Below are 15,484 nucleotides of genomic sequence, written 5' to 3'. Positions count from 1 at the left end.
GATCCAAAATTTCCCATACCGAGGCTGTGTTTAGTTCGTGTGCCAATTTTTTTTTTAAGTATACGGACACACATTTAAGCTATTAAATGTATACTAATAACAAAAAAAATTGGTCACGCGATTTACATGCAAACTGTGCAATTTAATATACATTATTAGTATATTATCAAATCATGGCGTAATTAGGCTCAAAAGATTCGTCACGCGATTTACATGTAAACTGTGCAATTAGTTTTTTTCGTCTACATTTAATACTCTATGTATGTGTCCAAACATTTAATGTGACAGAAAAATTGGAAGTTCGAAGAAAAAATTTTGAATCTAAACAAGGCCCGAATGGAAATAATACCGCAATGGGCTGGCAAACTGTCGATTTCAGATAATTTTTTTAGTACGGACAAACTACAGGGACCTAAACGAAAAAGAAAGAAAACCGTGACGTCGCTCGCTTCCAGAGACCTTCAGATCAGATCAGAAATCCCCCCAAAAAAAAACACAACAAAACCAAACCCGACAGATCTTCTCTTCTTCCTCCTCCCTTTCCCATCTTCGACGAGGCGACCCGGCGCGAGAGAAGAAGAGATCGATCGATCGATCAACCGATCTCGCCGGAGAAGGAAGAGGAGCAAAGATGTCGTCGGTGTTCAGCGGCGATGAGACGGCGCCCTTCTTCGGCTTCCTCGGCGCCGCCTCCGCCCTCATCTTCTCATGTAATCTCCGCCATCCCTCTTCCTCTTCCCCCGATCAAGCGATTAGGTGTAGAAAGCTCCAGTTTTTCCAATCAAAGTCGCCATCTTTTTCTTTCCCCCATCTGGCTGATCCTGCGATTTGGTTCGATGGTGATGGAGGTCCACGCCCCTCCGATTCGCGCGATCTGTGACGCCCTGAGTGCGAATTTTCTTCTTCGCGTGGCTAGATTTGACCCGATTGGAGATCGGATTTGTGGGGAAAAAAAAGTTGGGAGCTTTGGATTCTGTTCTTGATGGGGGGATTTGCTTATTTGCTTTCATTCGATCTGTTGCAGGCATGGGTGCGGCGTACGGGACGGCGAAGAGCGGCGTCGGCGTGGCGTCCATGGGCGTGATGCGCCCGGAGCTCGTGATGAAGTCCATCGTGCCCGTGGTCATGGCTGGTGTGCTCGGTATCTACGGCCTCATCATCGCCGTCATCATCAGTACAGGGATCAACCCCAAGGCTAAGCCGTACTACCTCTTTGACGGCTACGCGCATCTGTCGTCCGGGCTCGCCTGTGGCCTCGCCGGTCTCGCTGCCGGAATGGCCATCGGCATCGTCGGTGATGCTGGTGTCAGGTAAAGATGCTGCCTGCTTTGTTGATCTGTGATGTAGTTAGTGTGTATATGCTGTTACTGCTGTGCATTGGTGATTAAGTATGGTTTTATGATGGAAGCTACAGGTTGATTAACAATTCTAGAAGACTTTCTATAGGTTGTTTTGCTACCAAATATGATTAAGGGATCTGTATGTAGTTTTTGTAGCGCTGTCTGTTTGATAACTTGTATTCATTGTGTTCTTGTATTAGCCTAGTAGTTAATCTTGAACTGGTAGTGAGTAGCTGTTACCTACAAGGTTGTGCGTTTCAATGGCTTTAAGGCTGTGGAAATGAAGAACAAAGCTCATATAATCCTTATATGGTATTTCTGGATCCTCCTGTTTGTAAATCCTTGTGGTCTAGATGGTAATAAGTTATAAGTGCCAAGGCTTTATAAATTCTTAGCATTTATTTATGGGGGGTTCTTTCCTCGTGGGCACTTCAATACGTAGCATATACTGAATAATGATGTTGTTCTTGGTACTGCTCTCTGGTATTTTTTGCTGAAGTTTTAACTTTTAACAACTGAAAAAATGTGCTGTGGTGTGAAGAGCAAACAAGTGGTCAAGGTGTTATGCCTTAAATTTTTTCAACGATGTAATGCTGACTAGTTGTGATTTGAATGTAAATAATCTACTTTCACAATTTTAGCACTTAACTGGAATATGATTCCATTCATGATGGCAAGTGTGTTATTGTATAATCGTACATATTGTTTCTTAGAAATTTTGACGTTAGAAGGTTAATTTTGGGATGATTTATTAGATTGTGATGTTACTATGATATCATATGATCGAAATGTGCTTCACTGCTTTTTTGGTGTTCACCTAGGTGTTCATGACTACCCTTTGTGTTGAGGGCTTGAGGCTACTCCTAAGCTGCCTACTTTGGATTACAATTCTGATATCTCTTGTTGGTGTTTGCAGGGCAAATGCACAGCAACCAAAGCTTTTCGTGGGCATGATCCTCATCCTCATTTTCGCAGAAGCGCTTGCCCTGTATGGTCTCATTGTGGGCATCATCCTCTCATCCCGTGCCGGCCAATCTCGTGCAGATTAGGCACTTTGCGGTACCATACCGCTGTTATTCCACTGGCTATATTCTTGAGAAAACCTGAAACTTACTTGGGAGCTCTAGTTTAATGTATTAAAAGATCGATTTGTAGCTTAAGGAAGGTGGCACTTCCAGTCCTTTTTGTTTCTTTTGTGGTGGTTCATGCAAAGTTTTTTGGGTTAGGCTGGATTTGCTGCTCCTGAGCAAACGGATTTAATCTCATTCGTGGTGAATAAAAAACACGGCATTGTAGCAAAATAAAATCATTACAATATATTATGTTCATCCCTTCACTCTAATGTATTGGATTGCAAAAATCATCAATGCTCCTTTTTGTTATGAGTTCAAGTCATCATTATATCATCCGACTTGTGTGATAAGCTCATGTGTTCATTGAGATGAGTAGGCTAATTACTCTCAGATGTTGCTCTAAGAAAGGTGATCTTTTCCTCTTGAATGGCCGTTCTGTACAATCGCACCAAATTTCGTACGCTGCTAGTGCTCAACCAATCTGTAACTATTGTTGACTCAATTCATTACCCTATTGCAGCATCTCTTGTACCGAAAATCTCAGATAACCTCTCAAAGAGCTAAGAAAATCTCAGGTAATTTACAAGAAACAAGGCCAATACCACAGAATTCCAAATCTACCTGTTCCCCATTTCAGGAATGCTTCTTCCAAATGCATTGACCTACATCTGTTTCATCGCTACCCACTGATGCCATTGCAAAAACAGTGGTTTTTGGATGTTTCGAAACTAGGAAAGAAAATTTTGTTATTGCCACGAGACAGAACTCGTGCTGTTGATTTTTCTTCAGTATCAGAAAAACAGAATGCAGCGGCAACTTTTAGCTGTATAACGCCGCAAGGTCATCCTCGTACGCCTTCTTGATGGCCTCCCTCTTGAGCTTGAGGGCAGCCGTGACGAGTCCTGACTCTGGGGTCCATGGCTCCGGCACCAGCTTGACTTTGGCTGGGATCTCAAACTTCTCCAGCCGCGCTTGCTTGGCAGCCTTAAGAACAAACACACGTCAGTACGATCCAATTGTCATAAGACTTGCATGTCTTGCATTGATATTACTTAATAAGCTTGCTAGATTCAATTTGTTTTGAGATTGTTACGGTGCGTGCAATGTGGGGTTGCATTGCATACTGAGAGTGAAAAATTGGTATTTGGCATCGACCATTCGGACCGTACACATGATAACTGGTTGAGCTCATGAATGTACATCCTTTTTGCACGCAAAATATGGAGATATCGTCGCAGGTTATGATCATATCAAATTGCATATTAGTGTATGGGTTATATTCTCTGTTTACTGGAAGATTATAATGTGTTCTTTTCCTGATTCTACTGATAACCTATGAGGTCCAACATATCCTCCGTTGTTCTCATATTGGTACGGCAATACCACATTGCCACTCTCAAAAGAGAGAAAAATAGAAGAGATCATGTTTTGCTGAATCATCCAGGGAATGCAATCATTAGTAAAGTAGTACTAGTTAATTTTGATGGAAATATTGAGGGTTAATGGATTGCTAGATTAATCAGATATATCTAATTAATTAAAACGCAGGGAGAATACACACCTTTGCTAAACATTGAAGGACCTCTTTGACAGTCTCTTGCTTCTCACACAAATCTGAAACATCCGAATACGTGATGCCTTGTTGTGAGGCCCAGCTTTTCAGTTCACTGTGTGCAACTACAACAAGTGCAACGCAGTAGTTGTGGAAGGGGTCAGCATGGATCATGATGTTGTCAACATATGGGCACACACTCAAAGCAGCCTCCACCTGTGGTTTTATAATAGTTAGATTACAATAGCTGACTGCCGCTAATTTGGCTGGAAAAGGAAGCTTAGCTTACCTTTCCTAAAGATACATATTCACCATGTTGAAGCTTGACTATGTCCTTCTTACGGTCAATAATTTCAAGGCAACCATCTGGATGCAAACGTCCAATGTCACCAGAATAGAACCACCGCATGCCTCTTTCATCATCCTTCAATAAATTGGTGTTGTTAAAGAAAAGTTATCATGGGCTTCACAGCACAGATTGCTTTGGCATATTATCGTAACATACCTTGTAGACTTCATTTGTTTTTGCCTCATTCTTAAAGTAGCCTTTTGTCACGTTTGGACCTCCAATAACTATTTCACCCCGAGGCATTGGTGAATCATTAGTTAAATATCCACCTTCAGCCCAATCTATCAACTATCATATACAATTCATATTACGTTAGGAAAGAATAAGATCTGAGGGATAAGATATTAATCTTCTGAATCTCAACATGAAGGAGAAAACCAAAATAAACTGGATGGGCATAATACACTAAATTTCAAAATAGATGTTCTTTTTTGAGTGAAGCGTGCAAAAGATTACATGCATAGCTTTGTGTAAACTAGCTATCCACAATGTCACTGGACTGGCTGTAAGGCTAGTGGTCAAGTAAAGCTATCCGCAATTCCACGCCTCATGTCAAAAATTTGAACACAAAAGTTTATCTGTGATCTCTAATACGAAGAAAAACAATATCTTTTTGCACTTAGCGGAAATCTTTCGTACATATGAATATATGGAAATGAGGATACAATTTATATCACAGTGATAACATGCATGGCAACAATAACTTTACTATGGAAATGAGGATACAATACACCCTACCAAAATAATAAAACATATTTTTTAATGTACCTTAATGTATGAGCAAGGCAATGGAGCACCAACACGGCCAACAGAATTGTCATCATACTCGGAAAATGTCCCGCCAGCACATGTTTCAGTAAGACCATATCCTTGCCCTATTGGAGCCCTGCAACAGCACAACCCAAAACCTGTCAATTGTTTTGGTTTAAAATGCAGTATGCAAGTTAGATTTGAATATTGTGAAGTTCAATCACAGTAAACACAAGTGGACCAAAAACAATAACTTGATATTAACAAAAGAGACTTGAGAATGGCTTATAAAATAATGAAGAGTACTATCTCACCCAAGGCATATATTGATAAATCTCTGAGTATCTCCAGACAGAGGTGCTCCACCTGAAAGTATAAATCGAATCCTTCCTCCCAAGATCGCACGCACCTTCTGAAAGACAAGCATATCCCACAAATGCTTCTCTAATCCCCATGCACCAAACCAACTTCCATTGATAGCAGCTAACCGACGGCTATAGGCAATATCAAATAGTTTCTTTGCTGCACCACCCTTTGCATCAACCTAATTCATCTCATCATGAAAAAAACAAATGGTCAAGATGGCAAGAAGGCCAGAAAGAAACAATGGATAATATCATTGTAAAGAACAATACATTTTTTCTAACACCATCACGAACACGATCAAGTATAGCAGGTACTGCAGTCATAAGTGTTGGCTTCAGAGCTGAAGCATCGCCCTGAGTCCCCTTCTTTATTTTATTTGATGTATCAGTCAGGGTCAGTGGTGATCCATACCCTATAGAAGCCCCAACAGCAGACATAACTGTCTACAAATCACATTTGCATAAAGTGCATCAGCATCAACAAAACCAACATGTGGAATAGACTGAGATTTCAATATGTCATCTGACACCTACCTCAGCTGCTAATTCAAGAATGTGTGCTAATGGGAGGTATGCCAAGTAGACATCCTTCTTGCCAAGTGCAGGCACAATGGTCATAACAGCTGATACAACAGCCAGGACATTGCGATGGCTCATCATGACTCCCTGTGGAAAAAAAAGTACAAATGAGAGGAGTTGTAAGCAGATGATCTGAGAAAAGACATCCATTAGTAATATCCATATCGTGAAGTAATCCAACATGGGCACTACAAAAAAATCAACTAATCTTTGAACAAACCTTGGGCATTCCAGTGCTGCCACTTGTATACATTATCACCGCAGTATCTGACGGAAGAGGCAGCTTTGCTTCTACAGGTGTTTCCAATCCTAACCTCTCTACCTCCTCAAATGACTCAACCCTCCAGCTGGTGCATTTTTGAGCTAAGGATACTTCACTAGAGACGCCTTCCTCGTTTACGTAGATGACATGTTTCACAGTATCAAGTTGCCCACTTATGTCAACAAGTTTTTTCAGTTCTTTCCTTCCACATATCACGGTAGTTACCTCAGTCTAAAGAGTCAAAACAGCAGCAAAGTTAGAGATCATATCACGACGCAGATACAGTAGGAATAAATTGTTATGTCCAAACTGTTCAAGATAACCAACAAAATTCACTTTGGTTGAGGTTTTGTTACCATAATGATGGACAGGATGAGAAAAAATTCAAGTGACTTTTCGTCAAAAAAAGAAAGTCAACTGACCTCGTTTAGTGAGTGACATAACGCTCCCTCGCCCAAGGAGGAATAAATGGTGACAACCGTAATACTTTGTCTGAAGCATGCCTTTCAAATAGAAAAGAATGGTTAGACAACTTGCAAATGATTCACGGAGCTAACTGCTAGCATAACATGAAGAACATAAGCGAAATACAACAGTATAATTGATTTCTCAACTAAGTGAGAATATCAATATGGTTAAGCTGAAGCAGTTCAATGTTCAACAAAATCAGTTTTTCATGAGAGAATGTAAATGACTTCTTATATACTCAGCTGTGTCAATAATTTGATCATTTTTGTCTTGTCATATCTATCTAGATAGCACATAGTTCCTTTTGTTCTCATGAGCGCATTTCACTTTATATATGCAAGGATGGTGATGGAACATTGTGAAAAGGACAGGTTGAGACACTTCAAGAACAGTCCGCATCATGTAAATTCAAACCTTTTATGTACACACAAAAAAACTATGGAAGTTATAGGAGCGCGTGGGTAGAGAAAGCTACCTGCAATGCAATCTGCCACTCGGCCTGTGTATCGGCGAAAATAGCAACACGCTCATCCCTCTGGTGCCCAATTCGCACTAAACCAGATGAGAAGTTGCAGACAGTCTTGAATGCATCAGCATAGCTTTTCCACTCATACTGCCCCAAATGAAGCTTCTCAAAGGACCTCCCATCGCGGGCTGCCTCCATTTCCCTCGAAATGAGCTTTCTGGTGCCAAGGAGTGGCATGTAGACATACTGCTCGCAGGACTGCTCAAACAGCTCCGCAAGCGTGGAAACCCCTTCCCAGTGCGTTTCGACGGGCCGCTCGAACTTGTGGTTACGGATCGCATAGCCGGGCTCTCCGCCCACATCAACCGGCACTCCCCTTTTCTTTTCACCCTTCCTCTTGGTGAACAGCAGAGATGCCAGAAAAGGGATAGCGAAGCCGATGAAATAAGGATTCATATTTCCCAGCCTTACACAAAGCTACTAGTCCGCGGAGTGTCGGCACTGATCTGCAATTGACTTTTCAAGTGATAAACCTGAAATGATAATGTAGCTACATTATCAGATATTTATCGCGTATTAACAGACACAGATACATAAAAGGGGAAGGCATTGCTATCCAGTGGTCTACAATCAATTAGAATTAGAATCCTCCCCCCAAACAAACGAGTTTTGAATTCCTCCCCAGATGCAGAAAATGTTACTAGTCGGACTCCTCTCCTCTGGAGCAACTCGTTCGCAGCGAGCGGAGCTATTCAAATCTAACGTAGTAGTCCACTCCATCCTACAAGATCCTCTAGTCGAGAAAAACCCACTGCGGCATTGCTCTACAAGATCCTACTAGTTGCCTTGCAGAGACACCACCAAATCAAACCAGCGGACGGATCAGACCCCACCCCCGCCTACTGGATGCTGCTGCGGAAGCTTCTAGAAGGTAATGCAGGGAACTAGTATTAGTAGCAGTAGCTACCTGTGTCACTCACCGGCGGAGGAGGCGGCCTCCGGGAGAGGCAGAGGAGGAGGAGAGCGCAATGGCAGGTAGGTGGCGGGTGGGGGGCGGAGAGAAATAGGGGGGGGAGGCGGAGGAAGAGGACGGCGGCGCGGGCGGAGAATCCAACGAGGGGGGGTGGGTGACGACGGCGAGAGCGTCAGCGGGAGCGTTGGCGCCGTACGTCGGTGGTGGCGGTGCGTGGGTGGGTGGGCTTTGTGATGTTGTTGCTGGGCTTTGGGGGGGCTTTGGTTTTGGGATCTCCGGCGGCGATCGCGATCTGTGGGAGGAGACGATTGCAAATTGGAAGTGGGCCCCGCTCTCTTCTATCTGCTTTAATTATAATTAATTAAAGTTTGAACTCAAGAAAAAAAACTATAAATGGTGCAAATTGCCTATAACATTGTTTTTTTTATATCCTTTCAATTACGACAAACCATCACAACATACTACATAATGAGCAGCTCTGTAAACATAAACATCTATCACCAACACAAATCATATGGATCGCTATTGCCAAGGCAGCCACGTTTGGCTATAACCTATGGCAGGAGCGTTCATTTGGTTTTACGGTTGTTTAAAGAAAACCGCCCGCATCCATTGCTTATCAATGGAGGAGAGCCGATCATCCTTGGTGGGCAAGGATTTTGAGGCGGTTATGTGCGGCTTGCCTTAAAAGCTATGTTTTTTTCCCTTTGTACCAAATGCCTCTCGTGCCTTAGCAAAGTAGGAGTAGAATTTTTCTTACTTAAGATTTAAACGTGTCCTTAAGAAACCATGTGGAGAGGAAACCATCGATATGAGAATTTATAGTTCAAACTGGATTAGATGTGTATCGATAAAACAATTGAGACACAAGGTGCTTTTTTAGTTACAAGTTTAGTAGCAAATGTGTTCGACCCGATTATTGAAGCGGGCCCAATAAAACAAACACAATGGCAAGAAACTCGACTAATAGAGTGACAAAGGGTGTGTTTAGTTCACGCCAAAATTGAAAGTTTGGTTGAAATTGGAACGATGTGACGGAAAAGTTAGAAGTTTGTGTGTGTAGAAAAATTTTGATGTGATGAAAAAGTTGAAAGTTTAAAGAAAAAGTTTCGAACTAAACAAGAGCAAACATCAAATCCCTTTATCTTATTGTTCTTATCACCGGTCTCCTAACTGCAATTTCTACCTACTAGAAACCACAAATCCCTTTCATCAATAGGGCGTGATGTCAAGAGATTGGCTCTCTCTTTTCCGATGCTAACTCCAAACCAACCAAAGGAAATCCTGCTGGAAATGCCACTGCCTCCAAGAAAATTATCCCATGAGAAAAATAAACTAACGTAAACGACAATAATTAAATATCATCGAATTGTGTCATTGGCCTTGTTTAGATTCTAACTTTTTCGTCACATCGTTCCAATTTCTTTAAACTTTTAATTTTAGCGTGGAACCAAACACAACCATTATTTGCTCGTCTTCTTGTTTTAGTACTTAGACCATGATGTGAAAACACAAATATAGTTTTCGATCAGATTAACATAGGTGTAGCAATTAAACAGAGCGGAGCCACAAAACTATTTGATAACCTAAACTGAATTTTAAAGTTTGAAGGTTTAACCATCAAATGTGAATTCCCTTCAACCTCCTCAAACCAAACTTGTACCAAAAAACTCACCACACTTTTGTACAAACCCTTGTGCATCACATCACAGCAATGCCATGCATCAGACAGCTTAAAGATCAATCTACATGCATGCAGAGCAACCATGCCAAAGGCATCACCTTTCCTCTCCCTCCTCCTCCTCCTCCTGATCACCATCTACATTGCCCATGGCGCCGCCGGTGACGCCATCGGCGGCGACCCATGGCAGGAGCCCGAGGTGGCCCAGCAGCCAGCCGTCGTCCTCGCCGGCGAGTGGCAGCTCCTGCACCAGAACACCGGCGTCTCGGCGATGCACATGCAGCTGCTCCCCGGCGACTACGTCCTCATGTTCGACCGCACCGACTCCGGCCCCTCCAACATCTCCCTCGACGCGCTCTCGCCGTGCGCCGCCGCGGCGACCACCGCCCTCGCCGGCGGCGGCGGCGGCGCCGTTGACTGCACCGCGCACTCGGTGCTGCTCGACCTCCGGTCGAACGCCCTGCGGCCGTACCCGCTCGCCACCAACCCATGGTGTTCGTCCGCGGCGCTGCTCCCCAATGGCACGCTGCTGCAGACCGGTGGGTTCTCCAATGGCGAGCGCATCGCGCGCCTCTTCTCGCCGTCGACGGGGTGGGTCGATCTCCCGTCGTTCTTGGCCGTCCGGCGGTGGTACGCCACCGACATCCTCCTCGCCGACGGCCGCGTGCTCATCCTCGGCGGCCGGCGGCAGTTCAACTTCGAGTTCTTCCCCCACGACGACGCGCCGGCGCCGCAGCCGACCTTGTTCCCGTTCTTGGAGGAGACGACCGACATGGACGCCGAGGACAACCTCTACCCGTTCCTCCACCTCCTCCCCGACGCCACCGTCTTCGTCTTCGCCAACGACCGCGCCGTCGTATTCGACCCCTACAACCGCGCCCCGCTCCGCCGCCTCCCCGCCATCCCCGGCGGCGTGCCGAGGAACTACCCTTCGTCGGGATCCTCCGTCCTCCTCCCGCTCCGGCCGGACTCGCCGTCGCACGCCGAGGTGCTAGTCTGCGGCGGCGCGCCGCGCGGCGCGTACCGCCTCGCCCTCCGCAACGGCACGTTCGCCCCGGCCGACCGGACCTGCGGCCGGATCGCGCCGACCGACGCGAACCCGGTGTGGGCGATGGAGGAGATGCCGCTGCCGCGCGCCATGGGCGACATGGTGCTGCTCCCCACCGGCGACGTGCTCATCGTCAACGGCGCGGCGGCCGGCACGGCGGGGTGGGAGCTCGGGCGCGAGCCGGTCACCTACCCGGTGCTGTACAAGCCGGACATGCAGCTCGGCGCGCGGTTCGAGGTGCTCGCCGCGTCAACCATCCCGAGGATGTACCACTCGTCGGCGACGCTGGACACGCTCGGCCGCGTGCTCGTCGGCGGCAGCAACCCGCACGTCGGCTACGTGTTCGACAACGTGACGTACCCGACAGAGCTCAGCCTGGAGGCGTTCCTACCACCATACTTCGACGCGCGGCTCGACGGCGTGCGGCCGCGGCTGGTGGCGGCGCCGGCGGAGGTCGGGTACGGGGAGGCGGCGGCGGTGAGGTTCGAGGTGCCCGGCGGCGCGGTCTCCGGTGGCCCCGAGGAGGTGCGCGTGGCGGCCGTGGCGCCGGCGTTCGCGACGCACTCCTTCGGGATGAACCAGAGGGTGGTGTCCCTGGCCGTGGGCACCGTCGCGCAGCTGGCCGCCGGGCTGTACGAGGCGCAGGTGGCCGCGCCGCCGTCGCCGTCGGTGGCGCCGCCGGGGTACTACCTCTGGTTCGTGCTCCACGCCGGCGTGCCCAGCACCGCGGCATGGGTGCGCATGCGGCCGCTCGGTGCAGCGACGTGATGACGACGACGACGTCGACGTGTGAACCAGTCACCTGCCACGTCTCACTATTTTTCTCTCTCAAAAAAAATGAAAAGAAAAAGAAATGGTCAACTACCACCTACTAGTAGTACTAGTAATAACACCTCGGGCTTGTGGTTTATTTACAAAAGAGCCCCTGGAGAAGTAGGCGAGACTCAGAAAGGTCCCTCGATTCGAGAGCTGTGGAGAGAGATCGCCCAAATCTCATCTCGCCTTCCTCTCTCTCTTGCCGCCGGCGATGCCTCCGTCCCCGTCCGCCGCCGGGGCGGCCTCGCCGTCGAACTCGTCGGCGGCGTCCGCATCCGACCCCACCCCGTCGTGGTGGGAGTCGGTCTCGCAGGCGAGGTCCCGCATCCTGGCGCTTTCGTCCATCCTCCCGGCGCCGGCCGATTCCGACGTCGCGGCGCTCGCCGACTCCGACCGCCCGGCGCGCGCGCTGCTCCGGTCGTCCGCCGCGTACGCCGCGCTGTCCGCGGCGCTCCGGTCGGGGGGCGGCGCCGACGACCCGGCCTGCCACTGGCTCTACGATACGCTGCTGTCCCCGGACCCCGACCTCCGCCTCGCCGCGCTCGCGTTCCTCCCGCTCCTCTCGTCGCTCTACCTCCTCCGCCTGCCGCCCGCGCTCCCCTCCTCGCTCTCCGGCTTCGAGGCCGTCCTCCTCGCCGTCTACTCCTCCGAGGCCAAGAATCGCCAGGGCAAGCCCGTCCTTGTCCAGGTACCCGACCTCTCCGTCCCTTCCCTCTACCACACGCCGCTGTCCAGCCCTAGCTCGAAGTCCCCTCGCCGGCCGCAGCCGCCGCCGATCCCCCCACCCGCGGGGAATGTTGTGGTCGGGGTGCTATCGCCGCCGCTTGAGCCACAGGCGGCGGTGAAGTCGACCAAGCGCGCGGGGATTATCGGAGTTGCCTTCGAGGCGTACTATGCCAAGATTTCGCAGATGCCGCCTGCATCGAAGGTGGATTCTTGCAACGCCGTGGCGGCGTGGGCGGGGCAGTACTGCAAGTGCCGATTTGAGCTTGATGAGGAGTTGGAAGAGGAGGAGGCTGATTCATTGGGGTCCGTTTCGCCATTGTCATCGGAGGCCGAGAACGGGAAGGCCTTGGAGGAGGAAATGGCAAAGATGCGCGTCAACGGAGACACCAATGGTCGGAATTGTGGCGAGAGAGAGGGGAGGGTGCCACTTCCATGGGAGCTTCTACAGCCAGTGATGAGAGTTCTTGGTCACTGCCTGTTAGCTCCGCTGAATCCGACGGAGGTGCGGGATGCCGCCGCAGAAGCTGTGCGGGTTGTCTATGCCCGCGCGTGTCATGAGCTTGTGCCACAGGCTATCTTGGCGTCCCGTAGCTTGATCGAGCTCGACAAAAGCGCACGCAAGGCTACCAAGGAGGCAGCTGCAGCAGCTTCTGGGGCAATCGTGTCAGTAGGCACAGCTGGTAGCACCGCGTCGAGCTCTAGACCCAGCTCCAAGCCAAACACACCAGGCAAACAGCGGAAGCCTGATGTACTGCTCCTGTCGAAATGATTCTGATTGCATTACATCTTGTAAGATTTTCTGCAGTGGTGATAAAAGAGTTCATTTTTCTCATGAGTTTGTCACTGGAATTTCATTGAAGTCTACTAAACCTTGCAATGCGTAAAGGTCGACTCTTGTGGCTTGGAAAAGCATTGGTTTAGTATGTAGCCAGTTCTGTATTGTAAGTTATCTTGTCTTATGTTATTGTTTTTGCATATAGCTGATGAATTAATATATTTCACATTTATGTGTGCGGTTGATGAAAAGAACATGGTGTAGTGTGCTATCTACTACTAGTAATGGATTTTAGCAGGCGATTATGTATTGTCTTTTTTTATGCATTTCTTACTGAACATATATTAATTTGATGTTCCTTACTACAACTACTATCTTATGGAATTCTCAGCAGCATAAATTGCAATGATTTGTGTCTTGATGTGTCCCTTGGTTTTGAAAGAGTCCATTAATTGATATTTCATATAGTCACATACCTAAGTTGATGTTTATTTAACCAAATATGGTTAGAATGAAAAGCGATTAAAGAGTCACTTGTGATCGTCCCTGTCATTGTTTGCCTTAATGTTCTACCGAAAAAGGGAAAAGAAAGGAAATGAATAGAAAGAAGCAATATTGACAATGGAAAGCATCAAAGACCTACTAATTGCCTGTTTGCTTTGAGCCTTTGATCATATGAACTGCAATAAGTTTATTTCTTTACTATAATAACAGCGGCTATTTATTTGGTTTTTGCTGTATGTATGGAGTTCATTAGTAGTCGGGCTAGTGCTAAACTGCTAATGCATTCCAGGCGCAGGGCATTGCTGTTGATCTGTTCTTTCTCACTAGGTGATATTGCTGTAGAGTTGTAGAAAGGGTTTGCCCCCTTCAATATCTCTCTGTTTTTAAGAGGAGTTCCCAGTTAGTAATTTGAGATGTGCAAACGATGTTACTGATTCTTAGACTTAAGCTCAAGTAATACAAGTGAAATGCGTTAGGATGCGATGTTCAGTTCACCGAAATATTCTTGACATCTGTATTTGAGCTTAGGAAATGGAATATGGTATAATATTAACATTATGATTGCTGGCGCTGACTAAGCATGTACTCTTTTATGTTTGTTGTGTCATGAGCATTTGGATTGTTGGGCTTGGATGCAGGCATGCCAATTTGCGTCTCTGGTGCTCAATATGCAGAAACCTGAACATGTTCGGTAGAGTTACTTGTTGCATATAGTTCACTAACTAATAATACTATGTGGTATGACTGTTGTTTGGTTTGATTCCAACAACAAAGTATTTGAACAATTCATTTGGCCTCATTTTCCACCGTTGATTATATCTTTTGTATGAAGGTGTGCTCTTTTTTCCTCTCCTAGTCTCAGGGTATGGGTAACAACACTGATGAAATATAGTTATCTGCATGATTGCCATTTCATAGTTCACACTGAATTCAAATATGCAGTTGGAGGCTTGGAGCAGGTTAATAGTGCTCCCCCAAGGCAGCTTGTGAGCTGTGACAGTTTGGATAGAATTATTCTGCATCTTTGACAGTTGTCATATGTAACTTCTTTTTTTGCATAACCATGGATCTGAATTGCTGCTCACAACTGAACTTCTGGTGTTGTTGATCTGTTACATAAGTTTCCAAAGTTGCATCCTTTACATACAGCAGGTCGTTCTACTACTCCCACAGTATCATGTCATCCACAATTAAAAAAAATTGGCAAAGGCAACTGAATATTCTCATGTTCTAGGTAACCTGCAATCCTGCATGTTTCTTGAGAGCAAAAGCATGGGATAGTTCATGAATGTTTTGGAGTACACACCGGCCAGGAAACAAACTGGCAAAGCATTATGCTTCTCTCGTAACCTTTGATTTAGTATAACAGCAGACATGGAAGTTATCTGCTACTAGTTTCTACTCGAAAATATGCATTGTTGAACCTGAAATAGTATTATTTTCCCATAAGTAATCTGCAGCTCAAATCTCTATATTGTTTTTATCCAAAAAAAAAACTCTATATTGCTTGGAGTTGTTTAATTGGAACCATACAACATTGCTTTCAAGCTTAATCTCAGAATAAACAGTGCAGACAGCACACGTGGTTCGGTGGGAATGTGATTGTGGACTTCAATAACTCGCAGATGATTTAGATGGGCTGGGCCCATTATGCTACCAGTGAAATGTATGCAGGTCAAGCGCTGTCGATTAGTACCACCTCGCCAGTTTTGGTGGAGCGGGAACTACTTATAAACTGGAGCTTGGAGGTTTGGGGC

General features: G+C 46.7%; 4 protein-coding genes across 5 annotated transcripts; 3 read left to right on the top strand and 1 right to left on the bottom strand.

Annotated features, from left to right (window-relative positions):
• The first annotated feature begins 475 nt into the window (after positions 1-475).
• Positions 476-2,676, top strand: LOC127754578 (V-type proton ATPase 16 kDa proteolipid subunit). The gene is made up of 3 exons (XM_052280155.1): positions 476-710; positions 1,025-1,310; positions 2,257-2,676. Exons 1-3 carry the CDS (start codon positions 632-634, stop codon positions 2,387-2,389), a joined length of 498 nt encoding a protein of 165 aa, XP_052136115.1. The 5' UTR covers positions 476-631; the 3' UTR covers positions 2,390-2,676.
• Positions 2,677-2,807: 131 nt separating this feature from the next.
• On the bottom strand, positions 2,808-8,422 carry LOC127754577 (long chain acyl-CoA synthetase 9, chloroplastic-like). Of its 2 annotated transcripts, none has more exons than XM_052280153.1 (12): positions 8,172-8,422; positions 7,214-7,737; positions 6,693-6,773; positions 6,229-6,501; positions 5,964-6,095; positions 5,700-5,873; positions 5,379-5,608; positions 5,083-5,200; positions 4,471-4,602; positions 4,255-4,389; positions 3,975-4,181; positions 2,808-3,397 (listed from the first exon to the last, which is right to left on the bottom strand). In XM_052280153.1, the coding sequence occupies exons 2-12, from the start codon at positions 7,658-7,660 to the stop codon at positions 3,233-3,235; spliced, it is 2,094 nt and encodes a 697-aa protein (XP_052136113.1). In that variant the 5' UTR covers positions 7,661-7,737; positions 8,172-8,422; the 3' UTR covers positions 2,808-3,232. The 2 variants fall into 2 exon arrangements, with proteins under 2 accessions (XP_052136113.1, XP_052136114.1); XM_052280154.1 differs by having other exon boundaries at positions 8,185-8,422.
• Positions 8,423-9,828: 1,406 nt separating this feature from the next.
• LOC127755414 (aldehyde oxidase GLOX-like) lies at positions 9,829-11,798 on the top strand. Its single transcript, XM_052281089.1, has one exon. It carries the CDS (start codon positions 9,944-9,946, stop codon positions 11,672-11,674), a length of 1,731 nt encoding a protein of 576 aa, XP_052137049.1. The 5' UTR covers positions 9,829-9,943; the 3' UTR covers positions 11,675-11,798.
• A 39-nt stretch (positions 11,799-11,837) lies between these two features.
• LOC127753695 (uncharacterized) lies at positions 11,838-13,528 on the top strand. Its single transcript, XM_052279106.1, has one exon. It carries the CDS (start codon positions 11,934-11,936, stop codon positions 13,215-13,217), a length of 1,284 nt encoding a protein of 427 aa, XP_052135066.1. The 5' UTR covers positions 11,838-11,933; the 3' UTR covers positions 13,218-13,528.
• The last annotated feature ends 1,956 nt before the right edge of the window (positions 13,529-15,484 follow it).

Source organism: Oryza glaberrima, chromosome 11 (genome assembly GCF_000147395.1).
Source record: "Oryza glaberrima chromosome 11, OglaRS2, whole genome shotgun sequence".
NCBI classification, from domain to species: domain Eukaryota; kingdom Viridiplantae; phylum Streptophyta; class Magnoliopsida; order Poales; family Poaceae; genus Oryza; species Oryza glaberrima.
Note: the sequence above shows the minus strand (reverse complement) of the source record. Positions and strands in the feature narration are given on the sequence as shown.